Source organism: Ornithorhynchus anatinus, chromosome 4 (genome assembly GCF_004115215.2).
Source record: "Ornithorhynchus anatinus isolate Pmale09 chromosome 4, mOrnAna1.pri.v4, whole genome shotgun sequence".
Taxonomy (NCBI): Eukaryota; Metazoa; Chordata; class Mammalia; order Monotremata; family Ornithorhynchidae; genus Ornithorhynchus; species Ornithorhynchus anatinus.
The window spans coordinates 8,697,510-8,713,732 of record NC_041731.1 but is presented as its reverse complement, the minus strand read 5'-3'; the positions used below and the strand labels follow the sequence as shown (position 1 = coordinate 8,713,732).

The window sequence follows — 16,223 nt, the reverse complement described above, 5'->3', positions numbered from 1 at the left end:
TCACAGATTTAAAAAGGCTTTGGCAACCTGTAACGATAACCTACGAGATCTGGGTACTCCAAAATACTGCTAGGGCTGGCTAACCGTGTAGGAATTCTGGCTAATGAGCAGTGCAAAGACAGCGGTGATACCCGAGCAAACGCTTGGTGGATTACGGCTCAGCATCGGCATCAGTAATCAATCGATCAGTGGCATTTATTGAGCGCTTCTTATATACTAAGCATTTGGGAGAGTACAATAAAATGAAATGAGCAGTCACGTGCCCAGCTCATAACGAGATGGTGTCATGCCGCTTCAGCTACAGTCCTGCGGGCAAGAACCCTATGCTGTCCAGATGACTTTTCTAACAAAAATAAAGTTCAGTCCACATCTCAAGAACCTCCAGTGGTTGCCCATCCACCTCTGCATCAAAAAGAAACCACCTACCGCTGGCTTTGAAGCACCGCATCCACTCGTCCCCTCCTATCTTACCTCACTCATTTCCTACTGCAACCCGGCTCACACGTTTCACTCCCCCAACACCGAACTACTCACTGTACCTCGATCTCGTCTAACTCACTGACATGATCCCACGTCCTTTTCCTGTTTTGGAACTCCCTCAGGCTTCGGATACGACCGTCTATCACTCTCCCCACCTTCAAAGGCTTATTAAAATCACTCTTCCTCCAAGAGGCCTTCCCTATTAAGCCCTCATTTCTCCTTCTCCCTCTCCCTTCTGAGTCATCTATGCGGCACCTGGACCTGGACCCTTTAAACACTTGATAGTCACCCCACCTCACCCCCTCAGCACTTATGTACATAGTCATCATTTATTTTAATGTCTGTCTCCCCTTCTAAACTGTAAACTCCTGGTGGACAGGGAACACGTTTACCAACTCCGTTGCACTGTACTCTCCCAAGCACTTAATCCAGTGCCCTGCAGAAGGTAAACACTCAATAAATACCACTGATTGAGCCTTTGGTTGATGACTCGTTGGAAGAGATGCGATTTTAGGAGGGCTGTGAAGATGGGAAGGGCTTCCGTGCACTCAGATTAGGATCGGGAGGGAGTTACAGGCCCGGACAAAAGCGTGAGTGAGAGATGGAGGTAAAAGGGTTGAGAGCAAGGTAGAGTTGGGAGACAAAGAAAAGGGTTGAGATTTGTTCAGGGGGAGCTCCAGAGCAGTAAATGTCGATAATCATCGTGAGCTTTTAGTTTGTTATGAGGGATCTAATGGTGGATTTCCCAACAGGCCCTAAAAGCTCAGCCTCTGGCTGAAGATTGGGAGAGAATGGGGAGGAAAGAGGAAGTGGTAGTTTGTCAAAGGGGAAAAAATAATCCAAACCCTAAAAGTGTTTATATTGGTAATATATCACCCTCTACATAGTTTTTTATTGCGATCTGCGCTCCATAAACTACAGAGGCACACTGTAGCGCAGTAATCAAAACGGCAAAAACGACAGAAGCACATTGCAACAATCCTCGGGGCCCAAACCAGAAAAGCACACTTCAAAGCAGTAACTCACCACGACAGGTCTCGGAAGCAACTTTGCTCCCAGAGCGTCGCCATCACATATGCAGAGGACGACTTCGTTTTTAACTCAGTGTAAATCACCGCACCAACCCATTCACTTCAGTGGATTTACCAAAGAAGTTATCATTTCGAACTTTCTCTTCTTGGCTTGGAGATCTACTTCTCACTCTAACTGTTTTCATCTCTCAGAGTTATTCAGGTTCTTTCTACCTGTGCCTCACCTTCTGCTTCCTGGGCAGGGAGTATACAAAAGAGGCCTGACATTCTAGTAACACCACCTTTTTTCTTCCTGCCTTTCTCTCTTGGAGATATGAATGTCATCTGGCATTCCAGTTGGGAGTGTAATCTCTCCTCATCTCATTTTTTTCCAAATGCATCATAACTGTGGACCCGTGCTAAAATCTCCAGTTCTCCCTCCATAATTCCCATCTTCCCTTCTCTGTCAGTACTGTCGTCATTCAGCATTCAATTTGGTATCTCTGTGCCTAATGGTAAATTGGCCAGCACTTGAATTACAATGATTCGTCAGTCAGTAGAGCAGATACGGTGAGTGGCAAACATTTTAACATGCTGCTCTTGGAATCGAGCATCCTTATTTCTTTAATATTAAGCTATTGAAAATCCTGTCTCATTGAGAAGTTATGTTTCGCTACAGAACAATTTTGCTCAATGAAAAGCATCAAGAGGACTAGAACTATAGTAGGCCATGCACTGAAATTGCCTGGGATTTTTGATTCATGATAAAAAGCTTTTTCCTACATACGAGTTCACAAAAACTGATTTCCTCTGCTCTTTAATTGGCACTGTAAAAACGAACGGCACAACCTACCTAACTCGAAAATTCAAAGGAGGGCAGACTGCCTTTGGTCAGTTTTTCTAAAGCACAGTTCATTCTTGCTCCACTGAGAGAAAATCTGAGAGGGAGTCAAGTTAGCTGGTGAACCCAAGTTTGATAAGGTTGCTTGAAACTAAAACCAAGCTATAACAGGGATAAAATAAAGAAATCTTTTCACTTAGTCATCACATATTTTTGGTTCTCCTCGCCCACTTGTTGAATCAAATGACTGATCAACTCAGTGGTTCCCTTGAAAGAAATTACGTTTGAAGTGCTATCTTGAACATGCTTTTGAAACTCTTCCCCTCTTCACTCTCTGGTCCTACCTTCTGGCACTTAGTATCCAATTTCCTCATCTGTCTGATTCTAATTCATTCAGATGGAGCCGAATTATTCTGAGCATAATGCAGATCTGTTTTTCTTTGATTTAGTCAGCCAAATAAACATTAATGTGATTTGACCATCATTAGTAATAAAGTAAAAGAATGTGATTGCGTGGGTTCCTTTCATTAACTTGGAAAAAAAAGGTTCTAGAGAGATGGAGTTGATAATATACATTTACTGTGGATATAGCTGTCTCTACAAGCAAATCAAGGCGGAGATTGTCATCATGTCATTGCAATATGTTTACTTTCTGATTGTTTATGGGCAAAACGGTTATCAGGCTGGAATTTCTGCCTAATCAAAATGGAAAGAAAGTGGAGGCCCATATGGCTTCAGTGAAAACCGTAAGCTTTAAAAATGACCGCATTAACGGGGTGGAATGGTAGTGCTGTCAATCGATCCAAAAGCACTCGTCATCATCGAGGATGTTGGAGCCCTTTGCCAGAGAAGAAATGTAGACAAAGAAGCATTTCTGCTACAGTGGGTATTTGTGGAGTAGAGAATGGAGCCCTACGTGTACTGCTGGAAATTCCTCTACTGTGACTGGAGTGGGGAAACGGTCACTCTGTCGGGGTTACCAGGAACAAGAAGCAGCTTGGCCTAGTGGACAAGGCACGGGCCTGGGAGTCAGAAGGACCTGGGTTCTAATCCTGGCTCCATCACTTGTCTGCTGTGTGACCTTAGGCAAGTCACTTCACTTCTTTTTGACTCAGTTACCTCATCTGTGAACGGGGTTTAAGACTGTGGGCCCCATGTGGGACAGGGACTGTGTCCGACCTGCTTAGCTTGAATCTACTCCAACGCTTACAACAGTGCTTGACACATCATAGGTGTTTAACAAATACCATCGGTATCTATGATTTGGGCTGAATAGGACAGGACCACTACAGTCACGCTTCTCTCCTTTGGCAATGGGGAAAGAATCCAAAAGCTCTGAGTCCAGCCACATCACTGGAGAATAATCTCGGGAGATATTCCCATGCCCACGCACATCTGTAAAGTGGGGATTAAGAGTGTGAGCCCCATGTGGGACAGGGATGGTGTTCAACCTGATTAACTTGTATCTACCCCAGGACTCAAACAGTGCTTGGCACACAGTAAGCGCTAACAAGTACCATACTGAGACTGTGAGCCCCATTTGTGGAGAGGGACAGTGTCCATCCGGATTTGCTTGTAATAATAATATTAATAATGTTGGTATTTGTTAAGCGATTACTCCGTGCAGAGCACTGTTCTAAGTGCTGGGGTAGATACAGGGGAATCAGGTGGTCCCACGTGAGGCTCACAGTTAATCCCAATTTTACAGATTTGGGAACTGAGGCACAGAGAAGTTAAGTGACTTGCCCACAGTCACACAGCTGACAAGTGGCAGAGCTGGGATTCGAACTCATGACCTCTGACTCCCAAGCCCAGGCTCTTTCCACTAAGCCACGCTGAGCGCTTAGTACAGTGCCTGGCACACGGGAAGCGCTTTAAAAATACTATAATTATTATTATTACACCCGTTTTGCTTCTTTCATCCCTGTGCAAAGCGTGGGCCTTTCTGCCTGTTCTCCCTGTGACTTCTCAGTTCATTCCCAAGATGTAAAGACAGTTTGTGCTTCCCAGCACAACTCTGCGGTGATTTTTTCCTGGCATTCTTCAGATCAAGTGCCACTTACTAACTTGAGTCCTCGAAAGACTGTAAGCTCCCGGAGGGCAGGGAAGGGATCTACCAACTCTGTCGCACTGCATTCTCCAAAGCATTTAATACAGTGCTTGGCACACAATAAGTGCTCAATCAACATCACTGATTGCTTGACCAAAAAGACTGGAGTACAGAGGTAATGTCTTCCTGGCCACAGAGGGAATTGTGTGTGGGTATGCATAACTTGGTCTGAAAAAAATGAATGCATTGTTAGCTTACCATCCTTTTCAAAGGTTATTGAATAAACAAAGACAGCCACATTTGAAAGGAGAATTAGAGCTTAACTGCCCTAAATTATTCACAGTTCATAGGTAGAAAAATAAAATCGGCGGCAAAATGCTCTGTACGTGTGAGAATTCTTGCAGAAGTTCAGTGCTGAGGAAACTTAACTCATTGTCAAAGTAATTGTGGGAGCCTGGTTGCAATTTAATACAGGAAGGATATTAAAACTTCCAAGATATATTTTTTCAAGCCACAACAGAAGAATATGAGCAATTGCATAATTAGAACCACATCCAAAACCCACTTCCCCCTTATTTACCAGTATCATCTAAAGGGAACTGTTTCTATGCTGACATTGGAAGGCCTCAAGTTGACAACCATACATCATCTTCAGAGTAGAAAAAAAAGTCCAAAGAATTTCATGTCAAGGGTTAAAGGCTTCTAGTCTTGAAGTTAAACAAAGTCGGTGCCCAAAGCAAACCACATCCAGGAAAGAATGATCTCTCTCCTCAACAAACTTCTTGGAGCCATTTTGTTGTGGCACAGGCAATCACCTCGGAGTTAATGATCAACGAGTATTCAGATTGAGAGTAATTTATCAAATGTGCACTGGAGGAAAAAAAAGTCACTTTTAAGGTTGGGAGCTCAAAATTGCAGTTTTATGAAACTGACATTCAATTTGATCATCATGCACTTCTCATCTCTGCATAATGCAATTAAAAGGAGGGGAAAAAATGTTTCTTTACAACTATATTGGGTCTTATTCCCTTTCCACTGGCAGCTGAAGTGAAGTTCATTGCAATTTGCCGCAGGCAGGTGAACAATTTTGCATAAAAGAAAATGAATGTGTAAATTAGCGAGGATAATGGGGGTGAAGTTATTAAGTTTGTTAATGGGTACTTAAAATAGCATTAGTATTTTTCTTAAGCTTCTCCCCGCCCCCCCCCCCCCCCACACACACACACACACTTGAAATTCCATGCTTATATAGTTCAGAGTTCACTGATTACTTTTGGAAGAGTTTGGCTTTAGAGTTCTTACATTTTACATTCAACTGAACGACAAGTTAGGCAAGACAACACCTTTCCTTTGTAAAAAGATATTAATTGGCTTAGTAAAGGAATTGGTTTTACCAATCACCATTTTTTTTTCACTCTCTGAACACTACCATTACTAAGGAAAGACAAATATTTCGTTACCCAGCACAAGAAGTCGCGGAACATTTCAAATTTATCCTGTGAGCTCGAATTATGTTTATACGCAACTTAACAAATGACACACAATTCAAATGGGAAAGTAAATCTTACGAGGACATAAAATATGGCCCGCCTGTGGAGAAAGGTGTTTTGAAGGCCAATCTAAATAATTTAGGCTTGTGAAAAATGTGGTATTTCTGAGCTTATTCAGATTGTTTACTTTTTTCCTTCAGAGTGCCAAATGGTAGTTAAAGCTAACCCATTTGTTGATGCATCACATACCAAAGGCAAATATAGCTTCGATACCTTCACTTTTATCACCATCACCGACGATATTAATTGAGGGCCTGTTGGGTGCAGAGCCCTAAATTAGGGTCTTGGGGAACAAGACCGAAATGATCCGATTCCTGTCTTCTAGGAGCTAGGCCCAAACTGATGTACGGATCAGTAATTAAGCAAGCGAAAGAATAGATGCAAACCATAAAGTATTGTTATTTTTATGGCATTTGTTAAGCACTTGCTGCACGTTAAGCGTTGTTCTAAGCGCTGGGGTACATAAGGATTGAGCCCGGGCCTGGGAGTCAGAGGGTCATGAGTTCTAATCCCGGCTCCGCCACTTGTCTGCTGTGTGACCTTGGGCAAGTCACTTTACCTCTCTGTGCCTCAGTTCTCTCATCTGTAAAATGGGGGTTGAAACTGTGAGCCCCAAGTGGGACAGGGACTGTGTCCAACCCAATTTGGTTGTATCCACCTCGGTGCTTAGTACAGTGCCTGACACATAGTAAGGGTCTCACAGACACCGTAAATATAATTATTTATTTACTATTCAAATTAATTAGGCCGGACACAGTCCCTACCCCACATGGGGCTCACAAGTCTAAGTAGGAGGGAGAACGAGCACTGAATCCCCATTTTGCAGAGGAGCAAACCGAGGCACGGAGAAGTTAAGTCACGTGCCCCAGGTCACACAGCGGGCAACCGGCGGAGCCGGGATTAAAACCCAGATCCTCTGACTCTCAGGCTCATGCTCTTTCCATTAGTCCAAACTGTTCCAGTAAATAAATAAATACATCTGGGACAAATAGACATGAGGAAATTAATTCATAAATAAATAGATAAATACAAAAAGAACTAAGGGGGATGACCAGACAGCCTGCTGAGACAGGTGGGGGGATTATCCCCAGGATGTTTCCTGGAAGAGGGGGGATTTTTAGAAGGCTTTCAAAGAGGTTCTGATGAGGCTGAACAAGAGGACATTAGTAGAAATAGTAACAGTACTTCTTAAGTGCTTACTGTGTGCTCTGGGAGAGAATTCACCTGTGGAAATTAGACATAGTCCCTGTCCCTTGGGGAGTTCACAATCTAAGATCCTAAGGAAAAGGGGCTGAAGACACAGAAATCAGGCATGAGGGAAAATGAAAACGCAACACAGCCAAACATGAAATAAAAGCCAAATCTATAGGGTGTTATGGTTAGAGATGCAAAAATTCCCATTCCTCTGGAGTTTTTTGTTGTTGTTTTCTTAATGGTATTTTTTAAGCGCTTATTATGTGCGAAGCACTGTTCTAATCGCTGGAGTAGATACAAATTCATCAGGCCAGATACAGTACCTGTCCCACATGGGGCTCACAGTCTAAGAAGGAAGAACAGGTATTGAATCCCCATTTTGCAGGTGTGGAAACGGAGGTACGGAGACGAGGTCACTTGCCCAACGTCACGCAGCGGGGAAGCGGCAGAGCCGGACTTAGAACCCAGGTCTTTGGGCTCCCAGGTCTGTGCTTTATGCACTGGGCCAAACTGCTTCCCAGTTCGGGACACACTTGTAGCCCATGGTTTTGTGGAGGTCTCATGCTGTGGGCAAAGGGAAAAGGATAAATGGTGGATTGGAAGCAGGAGAGCCAAAGATATAAAATTTGATTCTTATACAACTTAATAGATTGTGCCCCATTCAAATTTTTTGGAGTTTGCTCAGCTGTGATTTGCATTTGAAAATGCAGCAAATTACAGAGAGCTTTCTGACTGACTGATCCATGTATGTGAGTGAGGCAGAAAAGCCAACCTTTTCCACATCCTGCACACATCAACGGAGTGTTGTATTTTCTACCCTTCGCCCCACCTTAAACCGCCGCTGGTCCAGCGGGAAAGAGGGTGGCTCTGGGAATCGGGAGACCTGGGTTCTAATTCCAGCCTCGCAAGTAGGAGAATGAAGATCGCAGGGGCCACCAAGGCAGCTGCAGGCCGGTCTGCAGTCCTTCGACACGTCGTCAGCCTTATTCAGGGTTCGCCTTGGCCAATCAATCAATCAGTGGCATTTATTGTGCACTTGCTGAGTACAGAGCACTGTACTAAGCATTGGGAAGGGGCAGTACGATAGAGTTGATAGAAACAAGGCCCTTCCGCAGCGAGCTTACAGCCATAAATAGGTCTTACATGTGAAAAATCTGTGCAACTTGCAGCAGTGAGAAAGGTAGGGGGGTTATTTGCTCTTCTTCTAGACTGTAAGCTCACTGTGGGCAGGGAATGTGTCTGCTGTATTGTTATATTGTACTCTCTCAAGGACTTAGTACAGTGCTCTGCACCCAGTAAGTGCTCGATAAATACTGCTGACTGACAGTACTTTCTGGAGGACGTGATTTTTAGGGAGGCTTTGACCGAGGAAACGTTGGAGCTGAGTGAGAGGATATGAATGATAAAGGGGGAAGAATGAGTCTACTCACTGGTTGTATTTTATGACCCAGCAGGGATGACAGAGTACAAGGGTCTCTGGACAAATTTCTGTCATAATAATGATAATAATAACAATAGTACTAATAATTGTGTTATGTGTGTCACACATTTTACTACGAACAATAATAATAATTGTGGTACTTGTAAAGCACTTACTATATGCCAAGCACTGTACCAAGCACTGAGATTGGTACAAGATCATCAAGTCCCACTTGGGACTCACAGATTAGGGTAGGAGGGAGAACGCATATTGAATCCCCATTTTGCAGATGAGGGAAGTTGTGACTAGCGCAAGATCGCACAGCAGATGAGTGGAAGAGTTGGGATCAGAACCCAAGTCCTCTGACTCTCAGGCCCGTGTTCTTTCCACTAGGCCACGCTGCTTCTTGAGGTAGCGCTGAGGTAGAACATCATCATCAGGTCGGACACAGTCCCCGTCCCACCAGTCGGAAGGAGAACAGGTATTTATCAATTCTGTTGCCTAGGTTCATCTGTCACTCCCAACAAGAGACTCCACCGGTCATTATCATCATCCCATCTTCAACAGGGTTTTTTTTAGGGGAAAAGGGGGGCGGAGCGGGGGTGACGCTCCCTCCTCAGGGACCAAGGGAGCAATTCTAGGCTACATACTCCGTAAGATTTTAATTTAGAATGGGAGTGGAGGGACGCGGGCTGAATTTGTTTCTCCAGTAGTGGGTCGCACTAACTCGGACACCCTCTCTCATTCAGTCCCCATGCGGCCAAGAACGTGCGCTTCAAGATGGACGGCGGTAGCGGCTGTAATTATGTGTAATTATGTGTAAGCGGGGTAGTGGGTGTAATTATGTGTATATGTGGGAAGAGGGGGCGCGGCATCTGGTGCCTCTGTGGGTTGAACAGCACTGGCGATGAGCTTTTTCTGAAACTCGGCTTCCCGGAAAGATTGTATTTAATACGGCTGGGATGAGACAGGGAGGTGGAGGGCAGAGAGGTTTGGGAGAGGGAGGAGGGGCGGCCTTTCTGTCGCTTTGTGCCGTATTTTTTCCTTCCTTTGTTTACTTTGTTCTTTCATCCACCTTTCAAGCTTTCAAGTCCACCAAAAGCCCAGCTCGGTCTCTCTCAGGTGTGACGGACCCATCTGACAATGCCAGCCACAAGTTCCACGGGGCCCGGCAAGGGACGAGCGTATCCCGACGCCGAGGCCAACAATGTAAATGCCACACGCGATGACACGGAATGGACGAGGGCACTTCGGGGCCTCTAGCAGAGGACAGCTTAGAGTGGTCTTCCAATTTTTTTGTTCGTTTGCTTCGTGGTAGTTATGATGTGCCAGGGACCGTCCTAGGCTTTGGTGTAGACACAGGCTAATCGGGTTGGGCGCACCCGATTTTACAGTTGAGGTAACTGAGCCACAGAGGAAGTGAAGTGACTCGCCCAAGGTCACCCAGCACACGAGCGGCGGGGCCGGGGTTAGAACCCAGGTCTTTCCGATTCCCAGGCGTGGGCTCTATCCACTAGGCCATCCTGCTTCTCAATTTGGCAGGCCAAAGCTGCCAGTGATATCTCGGCCACCTGTCTTCCCATTCCCCATGGCAAGAGAGTCTCGTCGGCTCAGTGCAATCCAACGGGACCCCTACTAGCCCCACGGCACTTATGTACATAATCCTAATTTACGTATTTATATACGTCTGCCTCCCCCTCTAGACTGAAAGCTCATCTGTGGGACGGGAACGGGTCTACCAACTCTATTCTACAGCACTCTCCCAAGTGCTTAGAACGGGTACAGTAAGCGCTCGATAAATACAACTGATTGATTATTTCTATGGTACTATTGAGCGCTTATTATACCAGTCAGTCAATTGTATTTACTGAGCACTTACTGAGCCCTGTGCTACGCGCTTGGGAGAGTACACTAAAACAATATAACGGAGGCATTCCCTGCCCGCTGTGTGTCAGGCATGGTTCGAAAAGCAGGGTAGATACAAGGAAATCAGATGGGATGGCTGATTGAGCCATCTGATAACAAACGACTTCTTTCTCCTCCCCCTAACCCTTTGCCTACTCCTGACCTCTTTCCCCAAGCCTAACCCCAAGTCGCCGGCCCCATACCGATGCTCTGGTCGCTGGGCAGATAACAGCCCCTTTCGGAAGCCCTTTCCGTGTCGAGCGGCTCCGCTTAGAAAATCGCCGTCCATCTTCGGGCACACGCAGCATGACCTAGTAGATACGGCACGGGCCTGGGAGTCAGAGGACCTGGGTTCTAATCCCGACTCCGCCACTTGCCTACTGTGTGACCGTTAGTGAGTCACTTCAATTCTCTGCGCCTCAGTTACCTCATATGTAAAATGGAGATTAAGACCATGAGGCTCCATGTGGGACAGGGACTGTGTCCACCCTACTATCTTGTAGCCACTCCAGCACTTAGTACGGTGCCTGGTATATGGTAAGCGCTTAATAAATACCATCATCACTCAGGGGAAAATAACGTGAATTTAGCACCTGTTCAAACCTTCTTTTTGGAATGCCCACATTTCTTAATGGCTCTCCCTCCATGCTGCAGAATTTACCTTGGCTTAAACTTCCCTTTCCCTCCCTCTCAACTTCTGAAGTATTTTGACCGACTTAAAGAGATTAAAGCCCATTTCAATTTAGCATTAGACAGAGCTACTTAGCATAGGTAATGATCGATCTCTAGGTGCTTTCTTTGCTGAATAAACTGTCGAGCGTAACGGTTTGAAAATTACGTACGTATTCATGCAGAGAAAGCTGGTTATTAATGTTACATATTGGATAGTTAATGCCAAGTGAATTTCTGTCGTGTTGCTGGGTTGGCCTGGCTCAGTTCTGATACCACTAAATCTAGCTAATGTTACAAAAAGTCAGAGAGCAAGGTTGCAAAAGATTTATAAAGTTCTCTTGAACAAACTCCAACCTAAGCTGCCAGAACTGCTCTATACACATTTCCCAGACAGCCAAGAGCGCATTTCTTCTCGTCGTGGTTTGCGAAACCAAGCGCTTCTCAAATGTGTTTCCCCAGTTACCTGCTACTGTGAGTGCATCGCAAGCACATCTGGCCATTTCTACCCAGATGAAGAGAACACAGGTGGCCAAAGGTTTCAGGAAGTTTGTGAGTCAAGGATACATTTAAAGGCACCTCTCAAATAAATACAGGCCAAAAAAAGAAGGCTGTAAAGTTGGGGGCCGGGGGTGGGGGGAAATTGCTAAGGCATTTGGAATTGCTGTTTTATGCCTGATCAGGCAAGCAGCCTGGAAGCTGAGAAGCTTAGAGAGTCATTTACAAAAACCCAGAATGATTAATGGGATTTCACTGTATTTTTAAGTAGCTTCAATTTCCTGGAAAAGCAATTTACCTAGAAGGATAGTGGAAGAGTAAAAACGGTCCAAGCATCTTGTATTGTCCTCCTTCTGTCCTTGCCTTGAATCGTCTTTGTCATGCAACCGTTAGTCCCGCCTGTAACCAAAATTGACCATTCTGCACGATGCAGTTGTACGAGGAGTGACTGAAAAAAGTCAGGCCCCTTCCGTCCGCAAAGCTGAGAGGGTATATAATAATGTTAATAATGTTGGTATTTGTTAAGCGCTTACTATGTGCAGAGCACTGTTCTAAGCACTGGGGTAGATACAGGGTCATCAGGTTGTCCCACGTGAGGCTCACAGTTAATCCCCATTTTACAGATGAGGTAACTGAGGCACAGAGATGTTAAGTGACTTGCCCACAGTCACACAGCTGACAAATGGCAGAGTTGGGAGTCGAACCCATGACCTCTGACTCCGAAGCCCAGGCTCTTTCCACTGAGCCACGCTGCTTCTATATAATCGAAGCTTATATAATCGCTTATATAATCGAAGCTTACAAAATCTGGGGGAAGGAGGAAAGGATACGCACAGAATTGTTGTGTAGCAAACCCCACCACATTCTGTAGGGGAGAGGCTTGACTGAAACTCTTAAAGTGTGAGTTTCTAGTCAAATGAAAGTAAGAACTTTTTCACTCTGCAGGCAGTAACAACATAGAGTCCGATACGGTAAATGTTGGCAGAACTTATCTACCGGCCAGAAAATACCAAGAGACTCAAGAGGGCTTGGACCACTTTGTAGAGGAAAAGACTATTATGTGTTATGAGAGGGAGTGATGCAGGGGGGAGAATTGAAAGTGTTGCTAGGAGGTACAAGAAGGGATTAAAAATATTTCCGGACCACGGGGCCCATAATAGACCATTTGGGGGCTAGAGAGTGCATATCCCTAACCACGAGGAAGGAAATTCAGAGGCAGAAACCCATCATACCGTTATCCCAAGCATTGTGAGAGACAGAATCCGGAGCTGAATGGACACCTGCCTTCACCCAGTAGGGAATTTCTGATACTCCTGTGTGCTTTGGAGAGTGCTCAGAGCACAGGAGTGACAGCCATCGGCACTGCCCGTCCTTGCTACCCTCAGATGGGATCCCATTCTTTGTAGTCGACTGCAGGCGGGAGGGCCTCAATTTTTTAATTATCCCACTGAACCCTTTGATTATTTTATCCTTCTCTTCCTCCCTTCTTTTTCAATCGTCTTTTACCCTGGCTATCTTTCCAGATCCTACTTTCTATTTAGAATCCATTTCAGCTCAAGTTTTCTTAGGAACCATGGTGGAAATAAGACACGCTTTTACTGTTTCAGCTAGAAAGATCCATCCAGCCCGGTATAATGTCTCCAATGTTGGCCACAAATTGCTTGGGTGTCCCGAAAAGATAATCTTAAAGAAGCATAAATCTTGGCAGGGAATTCCCCATTTAGCACTGCGGACATGTCTTGGCTCGTTTCATCGTGCCATCAGGTAAATTTTTTATCTCAAGAGAAATGGCTACGATTAGCGAGGAATGGCGATCAAGGGCTTTTCTGTCGGAGCCCTATTTTCTAGGTCAGTGCTTCTTCCTCGCTGGTGTGCTGTGACACACTGGCTTTGTAACCTCCCGGATTTGCCTTGGGACTCCAGGGCACCTGAGCCTTCAGGTCCTAGAGTCAGAAAAGACGGTCAAAAACAAAGCTGCTGAAATCTAATGATCCAACCACCAATTGGCAAATGTCAAAATTTTGATCACTGACCAAGCCCAAGGTCGAGTCAGGTAACATTCCAGCCAGTGAGATGGGGAAACTCTGATCAGTGGGACCCTTTGGGATAAATCAGACTCTCCGTTGGATGGTTGGATCACGGGCCGGCTGGAATCCCAACCGTAGTACAACGGGGCCGAGCGGAGGCAGCGTGGCAGAGATGGGAGAGCGGAACCCCTGGAAGTCGGAGTTCCCGGGCTGCGGTCTAGGCTCTGTCACCTGTCTACTGTGTGGCCTTGGGCAGGTCGCTTAATCTCTCCGTGCCTCTGTTTCCCCAGCTGAAAATGGGGACAATAAGACCTGAACCATACCTTTCAGGGGTGTTGCGGAGCAAATTAAAATTAGTGCTGTTAAGTGCTGAGAGGTAGCACAGCCCTGTGGATAGAGCCCGGGCCTGGGAGTCAGGAGGACCTGGGTTCTCATCCCGGCTCCACCGCTTGGCTGCTAGGTGACCTTGAGTCACTTGAGTTCTCTGGGCCTCAGTTCCCTCATCTGTAAAATGGGGATTAACACTGTGAACCCCATGTGGGACAAGGACTATGTCTGACCTGATTAGCTTGTATCTACTCCAGCACTTACTACAGTGCCTGGAGCAAAGTAAGCGCTTAATATAATAAACAAATAACTACATAAATAAGTAAACAAATGAATAAAAGCTGAAGTCCCAGGGTAGGCACTGGAAGCACGAGACAGGGAAGAGCTGGGCAAGGAGGGACTGGGGACGGGGGGGGGGGGGAAACGGAGTGAGAAAAGGCTGCCGACAATGGCCCTCCTGCTTCCTCGGGTCAGGCGGGATCTCGGAGGGGTGCTCAAGAGAGGGTCCGGGCAGCTTCAGGGAGGACTGGCGCTTGGGCCTGAGCTGGGCTCCGCTGCCTCGTTGGATTTCTATTGCAGTTGTGGTGGTGTTCTTCACCTCATCTCCAGCATCAGCAGCATCAATTGAGCACTTACTGCCTGCAAACTCCCTGTACTAAGTGCTTGGGAGAGTACCACACGACAGAGTTGGGAGACACGTTCCCTGCCCGCGATGAGCTTACAGTCTAAAGGATCGATCAGTCAATCAGTGGTATTTATTGAACACTTACTATGTACACCGTACTAAGCGCTTGAGAGGGTACGATACGACAGAATAAGCGGACATGTCCCTGCCCAAAACGAGCTTACAGTCTGGAGGGGGAGACAGACATTGATACGGATAAACAAATAAATGTTGTGAGCAATGCAAATCTTTTAAGGTCATTTTCTGTTCCAGGTCCTATCTGAGACTCGAGGAGCAAGCGGTCTGCAAAAACTCCTCTCTCAGGCTATTCTTGAATCAATCGAATGGGAACCTGGATTCACAGATATTGTACTGATGAAGCACTTACAAAAACAGAGGATTTCAAAGAAAATTTTCCAACGGCTACACACGCAAATCTCTCTCTCCTTCTCACACCAGTCTCACTTTAAGCCTCCACTTAAATTCTTCTTCGACCCTTACCTGAGATGACAGCAGATTGCAATCAATATGCAGGCCTTTCCCGGTCTTATATTTTTGCAGCAACCCTGCCATGATGGCTCCGTAAGCATACAGCCCAGTAGCAAGATCTGTCATAGCTACCCCTGGCCGAACTGGATCGCCATCCTGGTTGGGGGGGAGGAGCGGAATAAAAAGCAGGCAATTAATCATCTCTTTAGTAAATGGATTCACTTGCATCGGGCTTCTTTCTGAGAGTTCTGATTATTAGACTGTCAGCTCCTTGTGATCTCCGACGCCAAATTGGTTTAACACAGGAACTCAAACAAGAGTAGATGAAGATACGAATACCTCCCATCCTTCCTCCAGCAGTGGTACCCCAAGGATCATTTTCCCACTTGGAGAGCTGTAATACATCCAACTTCATCACCGTAATAATAACAGTAAAGATGATATTCGTTAAGCACTTCCTATGTGTCGGGCATTCTTCTAAGGACCGGGGTAGATACAAGTTAATCAGGTTGGATACAGTCCCTGTCCCACATGGGGCTCATAGTCTTAATCTCCATTTTACGGATGAGGTAACTTGAGGCACAGAGAAGTGAAGCGACTTGCCCAAGGTCACACAGCTGACACGTGGCAGAGCCGGAATTAGAACCTAGGTCTTTCTGACTCCCAAGACTGTGCTCTATCCACTAGGCCATCCAGCTTCCCCTCTCCCTAAACCCCCAGTTTACTTCCCCTCTCTCGTGCTACAGAGAGGGGAAAGAGGGAGAAGGAAAGGATCCAGGAACAAAAATCCTTCCCTCCCCCCACCCTAATGAAACCCCAGGACTCCACATAAACACGAGATCTAGAGGAATTTCCTATAAAATGGGACCCAGCCACCCAAGGTTAACGGAGTCATGCTTGAGAAGACACTTGAAAGCCTTGTGGCCTTAAACACACCCAGATTTGTTACTCCTCTAATAATCTCTTGATTGTGCTTTTTGTCACGGCCAAAGCTGATCCCCTCATCAATAGAAAGAGCCAAAGATTTCCACCAGAGGGGAAGCCTGAATCGAAGGAGGTATTCACTTTCCATCTGACTCTCGACGAACTTCCCTGCACT

General features: G+C 45.8%; 1 protein-coding gene across 2 annotated transcripts in view; it reads right to left on the bottom strand.

Moving 5' to 3' along the window:
* SUGCT (succinyl-CoA:glutarate-CoA transferase) overlaps positions 1–16,223 on the bottom strand; it is a 325,094-nt gene that overhangs the window by 269,948 nt on the left and 38,923 nt on the right. Inside the window, exon 8 of one of the 2 annotated variants that reach the window (XM_029062275.2) lies at positions 15,137–15,280. The exons of the other annotated variant lie outside the window; for it this stretch is intronic. Coding sequence (XP_028918108.1) covers positions 15,137–15,280 — 144 coding nt within the window. The remainder of the gene's footprint in view (positions 1–15,136; positions 15,281–16,223) is intronic. 2 annotated transcript variants of the gene reach the window in all.